Source organism: Ciconia boyciana, chromosome 2 (genome assembly GCF_034638445.1).
Source record: "Ciconia boyciana chromosome 2, ASM3463844v1, whole genome shotgun sequence".
Classification (NCBI taxonomy): Eukaryota; Metazoa; Chordata; class Aves; order Ciconiiformes; family Ciconiidae; genus Ciconia; species Ciconia boyciana.
Genome location: NC_132935.1, coordinates 161,561,336 through 161,578,554, shown reverse-complemented (window position 1 = coordinate 161,578,554; position 17,219 = coordinate 161,561,336). Strand labels below are relative to the sequence as shown.

Genomic DNA, 17,219 nt, shown 5'->3' with positions numbered 1-17,219 from the left:
AAAAATACTAGGGAGTTCAAGCAAGACTATGGCAGGAGAGATTCATGCAACTGCTTGTATAGAGCAAAGCATTCACCTTCTGCAATATGGCATTCAGAGTCTTCTATTAAAGGCAAGCACACAATCCCTTTCACTGAGTGATCCTGTTCCATCCTGAAGTGATTCAAAGCATTAGAAGTCTATCCTACAAACTCACTCCTATAGTAACTATGCTGGAAGTTAGAATACTATTTCAAAGCTTATACAGGAAGAGTTTATATCCATTTGTTCTTGTGCCAATGTTGTTCTTCAGCTAATTTTCCTCCTTGGTGTTTACCCCCTTCCCACCCCTTACAGGATGTTTTCATACATACAGTGTTATCACAACCCTTCTTGGCTTTCCATTTACTAAGCTAAATGAGCAAAGCCTTTTAGTTTCCTCCTTTAATGCAAGTTCTATATTCCTGGTCTCACGAATGACCCTTTTCTATGCCTATCCCAGTTTGATCCCTTCTCCTACACCTCAGATACCTTCTTCCTCCGTGTCTTTGCATCAGTAGAAATTCATCAAACTAAGCAGCAGAAATTAATACCACAGTGTAAGGGAATGGTAAGAAAAAAATAAAGTTTGGTTATGTTTCTTAAAATGCCCAGTGTCAGAACTAAATATTCAGTCACAATACACAGAGAAAAAGCAAAATATTGTCAAAAAAACTTTAAAAAAAAACACCCTAAAAAAGCAAAAAAAATTCACATCACAAATAAAACCACTGGTCTACAGCATATGAAAACTACTTTTAGACAAAATGTAGGCGTGCCATTTAACTTCTGCCACAGTCAAAATTGGCAAATTCACCAAACTGGTTCACAAAAACCAGCAAAATCCATATAAATTCAGTAGAGGAAGAATGAATCTAAAACCAAGTTAGATTTATTCAAATAGTATTTGAAAGTTACCTTGAAGATATCCACATTACATTCAAAAACCTCTTAGATGTGGTTCACTCCTAGAAGGATAGCGTTATTTAAGCTTTCCAAAGCTCCATCTAGATGCCAACCTGGACACCTAAAAGTCAAATTCAACTTTGCTCTAATGTAGTTATGCTTGTATTTGTATTAAACTGCTTTGGCTATATGTTAATCCTAGCCATTGGTGCAACCCTTCCACAGAAGGATTTTCCCCTAAACTCCCAGATTTTCCTTTTGTTAGTCTCCTCTACTCGTAGAAGAGCCACAGGAAAGCCCACCACAACATGCAAGCAAAGGCAAACAGTCTCAGTATGGAGAGGTACATTTTGTTTCAAGATGCAAGAACTGTTACGAAAAACAGTACCACCGACTTCTGTACTTATGCTGGAAATGCTACCTTCCTTAAGACGTTTCGGACTTATCTACTTCCCCCCAAACCTGTGCAATGCTAGTGTAGTTGTAAGTTCTGGAAGTCCAAATAGTCAAATCAATAAAGTAACTGCAGACAGCTTAAGTGCTCCCCAAAGAGCAAGCTCCTAACAAAAAGCAGTGCTGATACAAGAAAGGCTCCACAGAAAAAGCCCTGTGATCATCCCTCAAGTTATCGAAAACACAGTACACATTACAAAAAGTCCTGTCTTAGAGGACAGTCACATCTGTTGCAAATGATTAATAAGCAGAAACATTTCTTATGATTGTTTAGAAACAGCTAGATTGAGCCAATTTATGCAAATATTCTGTTATCATTCTTGTCACATTGGCATTACTTCAGTTTAAATGAAGTCACCTTCATTTAGTACTCAGTCATGCCCCGAGGCAGTAAGTTTTCCAAGACCACTGACTTGACCACAACAGCCAAATTTAACAGCTGAGGTTATCAAACTATCAAGATAATAATATTTTCATCTATACTGTCCTCCCTGTATAGAGAGGGCATTGGAGAGGTCTATCAGATAGAACATTGCAGACCACCACCTAGGAAGTTTCTTGAGGAAAGGACTCTATAGTCAGCCTACTCAATCCTGGTAATGCTCAGCAAAGCAGTCACAGGCAAGTAATAGCATCTTGTAGTCATCTGTAAGGCAACACTGATATCGTCACATCTTCCATGTCTATCATTACTCAAGCACGCAATGCTGTAAACTCAACCTCTAAATCAGGGGGTTCTCAGGACACTTAGAAGTTGAGATGATATTGTCTAAAGCCTTTGACCTTATATCAAGCAGTTGTTTACCAACCGTGATAGCCCACTATCAAACCAAACAGCTTCTGGATCAAGGAAGTTCTGCATGGAAGTTATTAGCAGAGCTGACATTGTCCCTCACCTGATGCAGATTAAAGTGATAGCACCAGCAAGAGTGGCTAGTAAAGGTTACTGTAAAACAGTACATCACATTGGCCACCAGATACTAACATGTACACATACACCTGAAGCAGTAATGTCTTTCAAGTGTAGGAGAACACCTGGTTGACTGAATATTCCTCACAGATAGCTGCTGGCCAATAATGGCTTTCACTTGGAAGATAACATATGCAAATCATGCAGGTGCAATACTACCTGGACACAATCAGCCCCAACACTTCCTGTAAAACTGTTTTCAGATGCTTGCAGCTTTGCCAGAACAATTACATGGACTCATTGCCATGGTAAGCATTTTTCCATAGTTTTTTTCTAGGAAGTCTCAGCCAGAATGGTTTCACTGTTTCCAAGAACAAGCTCGGGAAAATACATGTTTTGACCACATTAAAATTTTATGAAAGCTTTTCCATCAAGAAGCTCCTGCATCGCCCAAGACCCAGACAGAGAGTTTTAGAGCATGCCCTGTGTAACAGGGCTGTATCTTTTGCTGTACTACAACAAAATAAGATTGGTAAGGCTTAAGAAGTTTTGTTTCCTGAGGAAGACTGCATGCTTTAGCTGCTATGAGCTGGTTATTTCCTAGTAATGGAAGCTGGTTATTTCCTAGTATTTTTCCCTTCCTAGACAGGAAGGGCTTTCCTCATTGTAAGACTAGGACTTTCCTCACTGTAAGACTAAATACCATGTTAAGAATAAGAGCGTCGTATCTTATGGAGGAGCAGAACAGTTAGGACTGCTTGGAGATAGTGAGCACTGGGCTGACAAGAACCACCACTGCACTGACAAGAAGAACCACGTGCAATACTTGCACAAGGTAAAGATGCGTGTGTGGATTGTGGGAACAGTCTTCATCTAAGACAACAAAACTCCCAATAGCTTGTTTTGCACTGCTCGATTAAAGTTTTATACTTTCAATTACCTATCATTTTATACATAATTTTCATCTTTCAACTTCAAAGATGGAAATTTCCAGGAAGAAAAAAAAAAATTCTATGATGTTATTACATAGCAAACTGGCAGACAAAGGACATGAGGTTGCCTAGGACAGGCGGGCACTTCATCATAATTTCTTGCATAAACTAATAAAGCTGAACATTTGAATACTCTGGATGTTATTCTTTAACAACTCTGGAAAGTACATCACAGGAAAGCCCATTGTCCTGTTGATACTCTGTGTTGCAAAATGACAGAAAAATATAAGCTGAGTAAATGCAGTGGAATAAGCAGTTGTCTATAGTGTCAGATGCAACTGTTCAGTATTACTTCAGATCAGATAGCCAGGTCAAAAAGCACTACAAATAAGATTTTTTTTAGAATCTGCTACTGTGCCTCTTATATCACATCACAAAGTAACTCTAAAGCAGGAAGAGAAAATAATCCCAAACTCTAAGACCATAGGAAGTCTATTAATACCAATTATCATATCTGATTAATAATTTCTTGCTATGTCCACTTAGGATTCTAATCTGCTGTGGAAAAGTTCATGTAAAACTTCCCCTATCACTATCACCATGTGCCCTGATATCTGAAAGCACATCCTGTGGGCAAAATGCCGTTTCTGTACTCCAGAGAGCATCAGCTTTAACAATCACATAATGAATGTTTATTAGAAATTAATTACAGTTGCAAAAGAATGCCTTAACTTCACTGTCTCCTAACCTGAGCATTTGATCCTTCAGCGTTCAGAACTAAACAAAATCTAGTATGGACATTAACATGCATTTTATTACAAGCTTCTTTTAACTATTTTTGGCCCCAAAGTGACACCTGTTTTCATACCTTGATTCAGATACTCAGTTGACAGCGGGAGGCTGGCAGACAGGAAGAGCTCAATAAGAAACTACTTTCAATAAGAAACAATAAGAAAATCTGCAGAGCAGGGAAGGAATGACCACAGACACAACAATTAGTTAAGAGGAGATGCAATTACTGGTGAAAGTCTATTTCAGGTGAAAGTCTATTTTTAGGAGACAGCCAGAAACGAGCATGTGACAGAAGAGATAGATGATACAGGAAAAGTGAGATGAAGGCCAGAGCATTACTAGGAGAGATTCCACTCTAATGCAGACTGTTTATCAAATAAATGTCTAAATGCTGCTTTGTGCAACAGTCCAGAGAAGTAGAGCATTCAAGAGCAAGCGCATCAGTCCCATGACACTGATGCTACAATTGCTGCACGCACTTTGCAGAATTCTTTTTTCCAGGCTAGGAATTGAACAGAGATATAGGAGAACCCTGCAATTAACTTAATCCTGGCTGCAGAAAATACCTTGGAAAGACTCCCTGAGTTAGCAGATGCTACAGAAAAGTAGTTAACTCTGCTTTCAGTAGCTACTACTTTATTACCCAAGCTGAGCAAATGGAAGAGATTAACATGGATGAGAGCCAACATTGCAACAAAACTAGTTTCCAAAATAACATGCTAAAACTATACCAATTAAATCAATACAATTGACAGGCATGCATTTGCTACTCATTTGCTACTCTAATCTAGTTTCTCCTCTCACAGCACAGGTAGCCACTGGAACACAACCATTTCTGGAATTCCAACTTAACAAATTAAAGCTAGTAAGTGTAAATCGTTAACTAAAGCCCTTTTTCATATTAGATGTTCAGAATAATTTATCCTTGCTCTTTTCCAAGCTCATCATATCCTCCATAAAATAAAACCCAGAACTACTCTTGACATTGATCAGAAGTAAAAATAACCTTAATACAGAAACATGATTTCACAAACACTAGAGCTGAACAAGCAAACCCACAATATGTACAAAGACAACAGTTTTTGATCATTTATATACATTCACAAGAGGTCTCTCAGCACTAATCTATTTCAGGCTACAATGAGAAACTCCATACCCATCAACAGGTAGCTTTCATACTTTTTCAGGAAATGTAGGTAGGTCATTCCCATCCAAGGAATACTGAGCAGGATGAGTTCAGAATATTTTACTCTAGAGCATCCTTCAGTTAAAAAAACCAACCACGACTCTGGACTTCTTACATGTGAGTTTTTACTTTCCTGCTCTGATTGCTGTGAGGAAAAAGGTCCTTTAGGGAGTCCTAAATAAAAGAAATATCTACTGGCCTATCCAGTCCTTCTTCTCCAGGCACATCATCAGCCTACAGCCCGTCCTATTTCAGCTGTAGTGCAGCTGATGCTGTTGAACAGCACCTCACTAAGATTTGCTCTTACACATCACAAGAGCAGTATTAAGCCAATGCTAGACAGAACTAGTGACCAACCAATAAGAAGCTGCACTGATCCTAGAGAATCCAGCGAGATATATGAAGTAAAGAAGTTTTAAACCAAAAAGATAACCAGCACTTCTATCTGCAACAACAACATCATGTCTAATACTGTCCACACTAATTATGTACAAAATAGTTTACGTACATTCTTTGTATATAATGCATATAATGAAAAAAATTGCCCTTCAGTTGAAAGTACCATTTTATTTAGAAATCACATCATCAGGCTAGACTCTGCATATTTCATCACAGTACTACTTAGACTATAAATCTTTCTAGTACCATTTTTTCAATTTAACCCTCTTAATTAGAATCCAAATTAAATGAATGCCGTCTGTGCTTTCAAGTTCTCATTTGTGTAACCTTTGAGGAGAATGACAAACAAAAATCCATTTCAGCATACTGGATGGCATTCAGTGCACACATTGAGCCTCATTTTTCAGCTCTTTTTATTAAGCTCTCTGTTTCAAGAAAACCGCAGCATAATTTGATACACAAGATAGTTAGCAACTGTTGATGGATACAGAAACTGGAAAGCTAGCTAGAGGAAATACTCAAAAGTAGAGGCAACCAGAAAAGCAGTTTCAAAACAAGTTTCAAATTTCTCATTTAACTCACAGTTTTAGGTATCAGTGTAGAGACTTTAAGTTTGACAAAAGATCATCAGTTACAGTGTGGCTACAGCCACTTAATGAAACCTTACCAAGATTTCAAATAAGTTTCTCAACTTCTGAGCACTTACTACTTGCCATCCAACAAAAAAAGTGAACACCATTAAATGTCATTTTACTGCCCTACCCCCAATATTAGCACAAATACAACTACAGCAACTAGTGCAAAAATTTAGGTCATAAAACACGTACTGCAACTATGCTGCTGCATTTCTACCTGCATCTCAATTTTCTATGATTCTCTTTCTATAGGCCTCCTCATATAGAAGCATTCTGGACAGTAAGTTTTGGTCTGACATCCACACTCTTAATTTTACTTACATCTTACCTTCTGCATACAGCACTCTACATCCTTTCCACTTGGCTTTAAAATTAGGCATAAAACTATGTTTTCATTAAGTCTGAAAGGCTAGTAAGGCAACTGCTTCCTTTCAAAATTCACATACTACTTTAAATTGGTCACAGGTTTGCTATTAGGCATTATCTTTTGACAGATCCCTGAACTGCTCGAACCCACCCAGCTCGAGTACCCACAGACAAAGCCTTAGTTTTAAAGATAAATTAATTGAGAGACAAAGCAAACCAGAAGCTTGAAAACCAGGAAAAAAAAATTTGAAAATACCATACTTTCCGAAGAACTCAGGTTATCTTACTGCAGTGTTTTAGAAGACATATATAGATATTCAGCCTAATCAAGTTACTCCAAATAATACTAGGTTACACTGTTAAAATTGCAAAGGCGTCTCAAAACTGAGGGTGGGTTTTTTTAACCTAGACATCCTTTTCAGATATCTAAATTTATAAGATGTTTAAAATAGCTTTTAAAATGGCTTAACTGTTAGTGATTCAGCAGGTTTTAGGATCTCCTACCTAGCAGTAACAAGCTTTATGTAAAAAGAAATACGTAAGTTGGTAACTTTCTAACTCCTCATAAGCCTAAAATGAAGGCCTAACCAAAAGTAGTTAAACAGTGTGAGGGAAAAAAAACCAAATCTGCAAGTTAGCAACAAATCCCTTGTACCAAATATTCATATTTAATCATGTTCAGGATTCACAAAGGCACAAGTATTTCATTGCAATTCAAACTCTGTCTGGACTCCTAATAAAAAGCTTAAAGAATCCAATTGTTAAGAGCTTCCTTTTCTCACACACAGAAAGCTTAAAATAAAAGGTGTTACTTTTTCAGACCAGTTCCACAACTGTAGAAAGCATGCTAGTAAGCAAGAAGCTGGCTTATTAGCATACCGGCTTCGATATTTTTCACAGAATGACTCAGCCTACTATTTTGAAATTTTTCCTTAAATATTTGTCCTACATTTTACAATAGCAGTTACCAAGTACAAAAAAAACCCCACAACCCATGAAGTCTTAGCCACTTTACAATACTGAGCATAAAGATTAGCTGTGCATCCACGTTTGCATCCACTAACCTAATCCCTTCTGAAAATGAAAGCTCAAGATATCCAACACGGATCTTTCAGAGGTAAGCGAATGCTTTGTGCAAGTTCGAGAAAACACATTCATGCCTCTCCACAGCACAGTTTCGTGCTTGCAAGATACAAAAACTTGCCAGGAGTTCCCCTATCAAGAACAGCACACTCTGTTAAAACTGCAGCTCTTAACAGGACAGCTAAGAACAACGTAAGAGAGCAGCCACATAAGGAAAATTTAGTTTACAGCTGTCCGCTTTAAACAGATGTATGCATATCCATAAGGAGTAGAAGCTTTAGTTGAAAGCGCTTTCCATCACTGCTCGCACCTCGCTCTCAAAGTCTATATTTGGTATCGCAGACGTATTCGAGCAGAACGAGTGTTTTAAAGGGAGGAGGAGGGGATGCCATGAAGGTTGTCTTCCCTCCAGTGCCAGGGACTGGCTGACTGGAACTGCAGATTAAAGGCACGCACCGCCGAAGCGGCCGCAGCCCGGGAGGCGCTGGCATGTGCTGCCATCAGCTCCGAGGCGGCGTGCGAGCCGGGCTGCAGCCACAAAAGGACCGCAGAGGGATCGGGCCGGGGGGGGAAGGTTGCGACCCGCCCTGCAAGGACACGGCCAGGGCAGGCCGGCGGCACCGCGGCCGGCCCGGGCATGGCGCAACGCCCTCCCCGGGGCGGGCTCCTCGTCGGGCATACCCCGCTCCCTTCCCGCTGCCCAGACCCCGCTGAGTGTGTGGGTGTCCGCCGACCCGCCCCCGGGCGCCCCCCTTCCTTGAATTTTTACCTTCATCTTCGAGCTCTAGTTTCTCCAGCATCCCTTCGGAGGCGGCCGGGAGCTGAGAGGGAGCCGGAGCCGCTGCCGCCGCCGCCGCCTGCGGGAGGGAAGAGAGGAGAAGGAGATGAGCATCCAGGCGCGGACTCACCGGCCCCGCGGCGGCATCGGAACAGCCCGGCGCGGCGGAGGGGGAGTGGCGGCGCTGAGGGGGCGGCTGGCGCGGTTCCCGCCGAGCGCTGAAGGGAGGGAAGGCGGGACGGCGCTGAGGCCGGACGGCGGCGGCGGCGGCTGCCCCTCGGCCTTCCACACACGCACGGCTCGAAGTGCGCTGCCTCTTACACACACACCGCACACACTGAGGGGGGAGGAACCGGGACTCGCCCTTCCTCCCCCCTTCGCGGCGGCTGCGCCCAGCCCATTAACCCTACGGCCCCCGGGCTCCCCGCGGCCGTGCCTCCTGGAGGCGCCGCCCCTCCCCTGCACGGAGGGAGCAGCCGTTGGCGGCCGCCAGGCGCACAGGGAGGCCGGACGCCCTTTCGCAGGACACCGCTTCCCGCCACACCTCGTCGCCGCCTCTCCCCCGCCCCCCCCCTCCGGTGGAGGGATTGGTACGGTCCATTTTGCTGCAGTCAAGCCCGTTGGTCAGCAGCGGGAGGGGAAGGTAACTACCACTTCCGCGCGCAAAAGGGAGGGGGAGGAGGGAGAGGTTTACTGCCCCAAGAGCTCTGGCAGGCCGACCGCCTTTCGCAGCCCGCTCTGCAGGCTCGGCTGTTCGCCTGGCTGCTTTGGACTAGAGTGGTGCAAGAGGAGGCGGAGGGGAGGAAGGCCCTCCGCTCCCCCCGCTCCCCCCGCGAGACGGGGTTGGTATGGTCCCGCGCGTTCACCTGCAAGGCAGCGGCGGGGAAGCCGACAGTTCCATTGCCCTTAGGGGGTGGGTGTTGAGGGGATTTCCCCCGTGTGTGACAGGGAGCTCCCGCACGGGGCCGAGCCGCCATCCCGGGGTACCCGCTCTGGGAACAGACGCGCTCGTTTCCATTTAAAACGTTCGAGAAGTTACAATTCAAGATTAGCCCGAATGTCGGCGTCTTCCATGTAAGTCGCGCGCCTCTGTCAGAGCTGGTCGCTAACCCTCGGAGCGGTCTCCTGAGGAGGAGAAGGGAGGCGGCCGTGCGGCTGAGCGCTCTCCTCATAACGTGCTTCAGCTCAGGCAGAAGTTAGGGGGGACTTTGGACCCAGGGATTAGTGAGTGAAATTCTAGTTTACATTGTGCAGCAGATCAGACTAGATAATCCTACTTTAAAAATCACTCTTGAAGAACAAAAAAAAAAAAAAAATGACTGCCCCACCATTGCTGTCACTACAGACTGGTATTTCAGAGCTGTTCTGAACCGTGCTGGGTGTGAGGTGGCATAACACCCTGAGCTTGCCCTCGAGCGCTGAGCACATAATGCTGACAGCCCAAACCACTTACTGTTACCAGTGTCTGAAGGATGGAGTATACACCATGGGAGGCTTCTGCTTACCAAGAATGGGATTTATTGCACCCAGCTTTACAAGTCTGCCTCTGAGCTTGTAAGCTAGGCTATAGCAGAATCAATGGAGATAAGGAAATATTTGGAATAGATTCATCATTTCGATTTATTTAGACAATGAGATGTGGTAAGCTATAGCTAGGCTTCCTTAACTATAATGAATAGGTCTGTTTAGGAACTGACTGTTTAGGAAGCCCAGCAGGACCAGTTCAGACATGGATGCTGCAGAGGTGGATAAACGGATTACTTCTTTGGCAATAGCAACAGATGTTGTGGGCAGACACGCATGCTTGGTGCTCCGAAGGAGTCACAGGAGCCATTAGAGAACATTTAAGATCTATTGGTCCCTAAGGAGAAGCTCAAGCTTCAAAAGTTCACTAAGTCCTTCACGGAGGGAAGGTTGAATAGATCTAGGATAGCACAGTAATGTGCATAGAACCTAGGAAAGTATGAAAGATAATTAGAATTAAAACTATGATGGGAGGAGAGAGCCAAAAATTATGGGAAAACAGAAAGCTGTCTGTTTGTCATTTCTCAAGTCCAGAGAAGTTTCAAGCAAGGAAGCTAACCAGTGGTGACAGCTTCTTTTTCCCAAGCTGCCTCTGTCTAGGGACACTTTTAAGAATAGACAAGAAAGTTAACAATATCCAGTTCTTCTTTACTGTAAAGATCTTTTGGAAAGAAAATCCTAAAATATTTAATTCCTAGTTGTATTTTTAAAAGACTTCTAGGATTTCAATAAATACTCTAACTGACCAGCCACAGAAGATACCAAAGCAGTTCATATTAATTTATAATATTTTCAGCCTACTAATTAAAATGCTTTGGAAGCTTTTAATTATCTCTGGGAGCTATCGTTAAAAGCTCTAAATAATTTATCTTCCTTATCATGTACCTTGATATTGATAAGAGTTTTTAACCTATTTTGCTAACCAAAAGAAGAATAAGATTACATATCTGATTGGCAATAACTGTCATGATTTTGTTTCTGTTTTTTAAAACAACAAGTATTTATGCCCCATAATTGTCTAGTAAGCACCAGCCATGAGGACATACAACTCTGAGGTTGTTTGTAGCTGGAAGTGACACCAAATCTTCAAAGTTGCATTGCATTTCACCTGCTACAAAACACGGATATGTTTATAAGAAGCCAGTTAAGCCTGTTTCATGCCATGGGCTACACTGTACTGTGAACCTCAGAGCTTACTGCAAGATCAGGGTTTTACAGTGACAGAATCTACATCCAGACCAAGAGTACTATGAGAAACTCAAGATAGTATAAAGGCAGTAATTTAATATATAACACAGATTTGTAATGGAAACATTATAGCTATGTTGTAACATCCATACTACTCAAAAAAACCCAAAGGAAATTGAGAAGGCTGAAACTCCATCCCTCACTCTGCCTGCAGTCTCACAATTTGTTTAAACCAATTTTGGAACAAGCTGCTGATCATGGTGTTCATTTTGCTCCTCGCTATGCATTCTAGCTCCTTTTGGCTTGTAGACAACACAGTGAGTCAGAACAGGAGACTGATGCAGCTGAAAACCAAATGGACCAGAATAAAAGATTGGGTTTCATCCAGATCAGTTCCTGATCCAACTCACTGTGCAGTTGTACCAGCTAGCACTGGCACAAGGAGTGCCAAGGGCAGGAGTGACAGTGGGACCACACCTTCTGGAAACAACCCACTCTTCAGTCTGCTTAAATCAGTGACGAAAACACTGTCTTGTCCATTGTGAACTACTACAGCATTGGACAAATTAGCAGGTATTTTCAACCGTCTTAGGTATTGCTTCTCTCTACAAACTCTGCCTGCCATTTTACAAAAGGATTACTGGTTAAAGGTAGGGAAAAGATCTGTCTTTCAAAGGAACTATAATTCCCACCAAGATGATATTATATATTGTAACATTTCAATATCAGTTTATTGTGACTATTTGTTCTGCTGCCACAGGAGGTTTCTATTAACTATAACCAAGGGATTTGTCTAGATTATGGTTTAAATATTTGCTATCAGAGCATGTCAGGTAACTCATTTTAACTGTTTGAGATACCCAATGCAACAAGACAGTACATACTTTGTATACTGAATACAGCTAAGCAAAATAAATTTTATATATAAAAGTTTAGAAGAGTAATATATGCAACAACAAAACTGCCTGAATACATTTCTTCTTTGCTAGGTTTCAATTTGTTTTTTACAGGGGCGTTACTTATGCCAAAAAACATGGACCTGCGATGTAACCCTAATACAGAAGCTTAATACACCAGTGCCAGCAATCTTTGTAGAGGCAAAGTAAAACAACTCAAGGTTGATAGAACAGCAAAAGTCATTAAAAGGTGGATGTAAACAAAAGAGGTTTTAGGACTTCTGGGAAGGCTAGAATGTAAATTTTAATAGGTAACTGCTTACTTTGTTTTCTTTAGCTTTCTAGGGCAAAGGGAGTTACTAATACTTTGTAGAAGGAAAATCAGTCCTCTAAATTATATATGCACTTATAATGAATATGTTAAAACCTATCTGATAATCTAGGCGTCCTTTTAGTCCTATGTCCTATTAAAGGAATCCCATTATTTTCAAAAGAACACGCTAAATATTTAGATTGTAGGGATGGTTCAGGGATGTGATCAGCAGTTAACATCCGCAGAAGATTATTTTTGATGTAGTTTCCTGTCATCTTGCCTGCCTGAATTAGCAGGAATGCATCCATTGGGATAGGGGTCTATCAGCGGCAGTCATCAGACCAGCTATATCAAAATGCTTTGAACAAGATTCATCGCACCTGAGCCTAGACACCTATGAGTTACCCTAGGCTGCTGCTTCTGCAACCACTGGAGAAACAAATATTTCTAGGACATCATTCAGATGGCCTATTTTAGACAACTACTTGGGATAAAAGCATGCTGGACTCCAGTCCCTTTACTGACTAGATCTTTACACCCCCATTTGGTCAGGTTCATTCTGCTTAGCGTAGCTATCTGCAAGGGAAGGTGGGGGAGGGAGCTAAGAAACTATAAACTAGTCAGTGTAACTTTGATTCCAAAATGGATAAGAGAACAAATACACCTATTTTAAGTAGTTAGAAGAAAGAAAGATCATCAGTAACAGCCAACGTGTATAAACAATGCCAAGCCAATCTCAGTCACTTTAATAACAGGCTAGAAGTCTTGTGGTAAGCAGATGCAACAGGAATTAACAGGACTTTTGACACTATCTTGCATGACACTCACGTAAGCAAGCCAGATAGATAGATAGTCTAGATGAAATGACTGCTAAAGGTCACAACAGTATTCACAAGGAAGGTAGTAAGATTTCTTTATCTAACTGGAAGGGGTTAAGAGAGTGTTCCACAGAGGTCTGTGTTCTATCTAATATCATTCAGTGTTTTCACTGATGACTTGATGAAAGAATAATGAATAACCTGATTGCGTTTTTAAACAACTCTATGCTAAGAGACACTGCTCTTTTAGGGATAGCCTTAGAACTTAAAATAAGCTTGAGAATTGCTGCCATGCTTTGAAAAACAGGATGCACTTTGATATGGGTAAGTAGAGCGCGTTACACAATAATCAAATGCAAAAATAAAATGGGAAAGGATTGGCTTGCAGCAGTCATGCAAGGAAAAGACCTGAGAATGAAACTAAATGTCAGACAAAAATGTCAGAGTCTTGGAAAAAAAAAAATCACACTATCTACAAATGTGTTATAGGTAAGACACGGAGAATCTTCTACAGATTTCCTGGTTAGATGCCAGCTGGGATACTGCATTCGGTTTTGGGTACTGAACTCAAGAATGAACCAAGAGAGTCCAAAGAAAAGCAACAACAGTGATCTAGGAGTTCAGAAAACATGACCTGTAAAGAAGGACTTGAAAACCTCCTGGTTTCTTAGTCTAGGAAAAAAAAAAAGAGGACTGAAGGAAAATATAATAACAGTCTCCAAATATAATGTGTTTCTGCAAGAAGGAAAGTGATGAACTATCTTCTGGGTCCACTGGTTATGGGATGAGTTACCTACTTAGCCTTTAGCAAGCAAGTCTTAGGTTGGACTTTGGAAGAACTTTCTGAACGTAACAACAGTGCAGCACCAGCACGGTTTGCTGAAAAAAACTGTAAAATCTCTGTCACGGGAGGTTTTTAGCAACAGGTTAAAAAAACCCATTTGTTGGGAATTTTTTACGTATAGTTGATTGTGCTGTGGGGGAAAATGAATTTTTAATGTCCTTTCCAGACTTATTTTCTTTTGTTTCTATTTTTGTTCAATCTTTAGAAAAATATATTTAGTCTTAGTATGAGAATTCAATGAGAAGTCTTTATATGTATGTTTTGTACAAAAGCCAGTTTACTAACAAGCTAATGCAAATGTAAATTTGCTTTGCCAGCCCCTCCAAACAAGTAGTCTTAATTCTAAATTAGAAAAATTCTAAAGCAAATATTGCTTGAGTAATAATAAGGATTACATATTAGTCTTTGATGACTGGGTAGGAATAGAAAGAACAACCTAAAAAAAGAAATGCTGCTGCAAATCACAAGTCTGTGTGGAACAGACTCATTCAAGCATTGCAACAAAAACGTTACCTGTGCTTTATTTAGAAATAGGCATTTCCAGGTGAATTCAAAGCTGCCTGTCTCAAAGCTTTTCCTGACTTTTCTACTCCTCCTTTCATTCTGATCAATGAAGGCAGTGACACAATACCAATATGCTAGGAGTGCCACCTGCACAGCTCACAGTTCAGCAGTAAAACTGAATGCCCTTCGAAGTACTTCAGAAGAAAAAAAAAGCTACTTATAAAACCTAATGGATTGAAGAGCAACAAGAAGGAATTCCCATCTAAATGCAAATCAAGGCAAACCCATTTTGAATGCAAGAGTAAACTACAAACGGTAATTTTCCCACCATTTGCTAGTGCTCCTTACTACAATTATAGTTCCATACAACTCAAGTAGTTAACAGCTCTTCTCCTGATGAGCTGTCAATGAACAACTTAGAATTTTTCCAAATGTATGTCACAGATACGCTTATTCTGTTGCAATCTGTTTGTGCAAAATTAATTTAAAACACTTAGTGCTTATTTTTGGTTTCATTTAGTCTGGTTCATGAAGTGGAAAAAGACAGAAGTTATCGGAAAAAAAAGGTTTCATCTGCTGGTTACACTGTAAATTAAACCCCTACTTGTTTTCTGCTAGAGTGTGATAACTGATACCAGTGGTTTACAACAGCTGAGAACACTAGAATCAGTGAGGCTCAGATTAGGATCCCATCTTGAATCCCTTCTGTATTTAAAAATGCAAACTGCATGGGGAAAATGCAACTGCGACTGACTGTGGGATGGCAGTCCAAGAGTCTATTAGGTGGTTAGAGAACATGGTCAGTCCCAGTGAAGAGCTCTGGGCCTGGTTCTGATACAAAGTCCTCCTTACCTCGAAAAGCTTGGAGTGAACAGAGCAGCTGTGCAGGAATTGTTGTTTCTACCATTTATTCTAAGGAATCTCTGTTCCAGCACCAAACAAACTAGTAAGGAAGGGGATGTCTCATACAAAATACTGGATTCAAGTTTTTTCTTCCTGTACCTGGAAGGAATGCAATAAAATTTGCTCTAGTCTTAAAAGGCTTTTGAAATATTAGATGCTGTAATCATGTCAGTGTGTAGCATGTATAAATGAAGGTGGTACAACTCAGAGATTACAATTTGTTTAGAACACAGTAACTAAATCCCATAACAAAACCTGTCATAGAAAATGCACTCTGTATCAGCACTGTATGTTCTCCACTGGATCCTTACTGGTGTCTGTTCGGTGCTCTGCCACTAATCTGCAAGGCCCTCAATGAATTAGAGACACAACTATCCTGCAGCAGGTATGAAAGTGATGGAGCAAGTGTATATATTCTGTATATCTTTCTAATACTGTATGGTGAGGTTAAAGGTGGCTCTAATGGTTTCATTTTAAAGCAGCTCAAACAGAGTTTGCCATTGGATAAGAACTATACCCTGAAAGGATTTTTTTTCTTCATCCCAATATAATCAGAATACGAATTGCCCAGTGGTCCTAAGCAGAAGTCTTTTGACATGGAATACAGATCAACTATATATTGCTTTTACATTTTAGAACTAGTAACTAGCCTCCCACTGCAGGTATCCTCCCACATAAACTTAGCTATAATATTAATTACTTTACAGAGTTAATTATTAGTGATAAGCAGTCACAGCTGGGGATCTTTAGTAGGTTAAATGGATAACATAAAAGGAACAACAATCAAATGTAGCCAAATCCAAAAAAAACCAACCCCAAACCAAAAGGAATATAGGAGTGCATTAAGCACTAGGAAAGATGATGAAATGGACACCTTGCATTTCTACTCATTACAGTACTGAGTGTTGAAATCTGTTTACCCTGAAGACATGTGAACTGAATGTGCAGAGTGATTTCACATTTTTAGTGGAGAGCCCTTCCTAAATATTTCTGTATGGAAATGAACTTGCAGTTTAATCCCAGTGAGTTCTGTCACTGACTTAATTGAGAAACAGGATAGATTTACAAAAATTCTTTTGATCTAATACCAGAAACAAAGAACCTATCTTATACATCAACAGTGTCCTGCAGCACCTCACTTTGAGAAAAAAACAGCAGTACCAGTGACAGAAGAGTTAAGCACTTCTGAAAAATCAACTTCAAAGGAAGTAAAAGACCAAGGAATAGCCTAGATCCCCAGCTAAATTCTTACAGAGAAATCAAGGCGTAAGTGGAGAAGAGGCAGGATTTGTTTACATAACCTCTAATATCTAGCTGTGTGTCTGATCCTGTATCACTCTGCAACTCAGATAAGGCAGAGTTTTGAGTCAAGAATATCAGGAGCATTCTCTACATAATTGGCCAATATTCATTCCTCAAATTACTCATGTAGAATATAGGTAGAGTCCGAATCAATGCGTGACACGTTATTAATCAAACAACCTCACAATTTAAATTCTGTCCTTTTGAACAGAAAGGTAAAAAATGTTAAGTACTTGTGAGGAACTAACCTGACTTTGTTGAGGATACTGATGTTACTAGCTTGCTACCTGATTCTGCAAACACAGGGATGCCACTTAGTGTTTTCATCTATTCCAGAGTTTTTAAGTGTTCTAGTCTTAAATGTTTGTTATCGTATACGCTCAAAAAGATATACTTCCGCTGTTTTCACACATATGCTTGAGTGGTCCTTAGTCTCTTTGAAATAGGACCTACCTCTTATCACACTGTG

General features: G+C 40.8%; 1 protein-coding gene and 1 long non-coding RNA gene across 4 annotated transcripts in view; one reads left to right on the top strand and one right to left on the bottom strand.

Moving 5' to 3' along the window:
- The window catches only part of PRKAG2 (protein kinase AMP-activated non-catalytic subunit gamma 2), a 230,124-nt gene that overhangs the window by 45,549 nt on the left and 167,356 nt on the right, over positions 1 to 17,219 (bottom strand). For both annotated transcript variants that reach the window (XM_072854749.1, XM_072854750.1), the window contains one exon: positions 8,450 to 8,537. In XM_072854749.1, coding sequence (XP_072710850.1) covers positions 8,450 to 8,537 — 88 coding nt within the window. The remainder of the gene's footprint in view (positions 1 to 8,449; positions 8,538 to 17,219) is intronic.
- LOC140648552 (uncharacterized) overlaps positions 8,376 to 17,219 on the top strand; it is a 38,597-nt gene continuing 29,753 nt past the window's right edge. For both annotated transcript variants that reach the window (XR_012041272.1, XR_012041273.1), the window contains exon 1: positions 8,376 to 9,101. This is a non-coding gene — a long non-coding RNA (uncharacterized lncRNA). The remainder of the gene's footprint in view (positions 9,102 to 17,219) is intronic.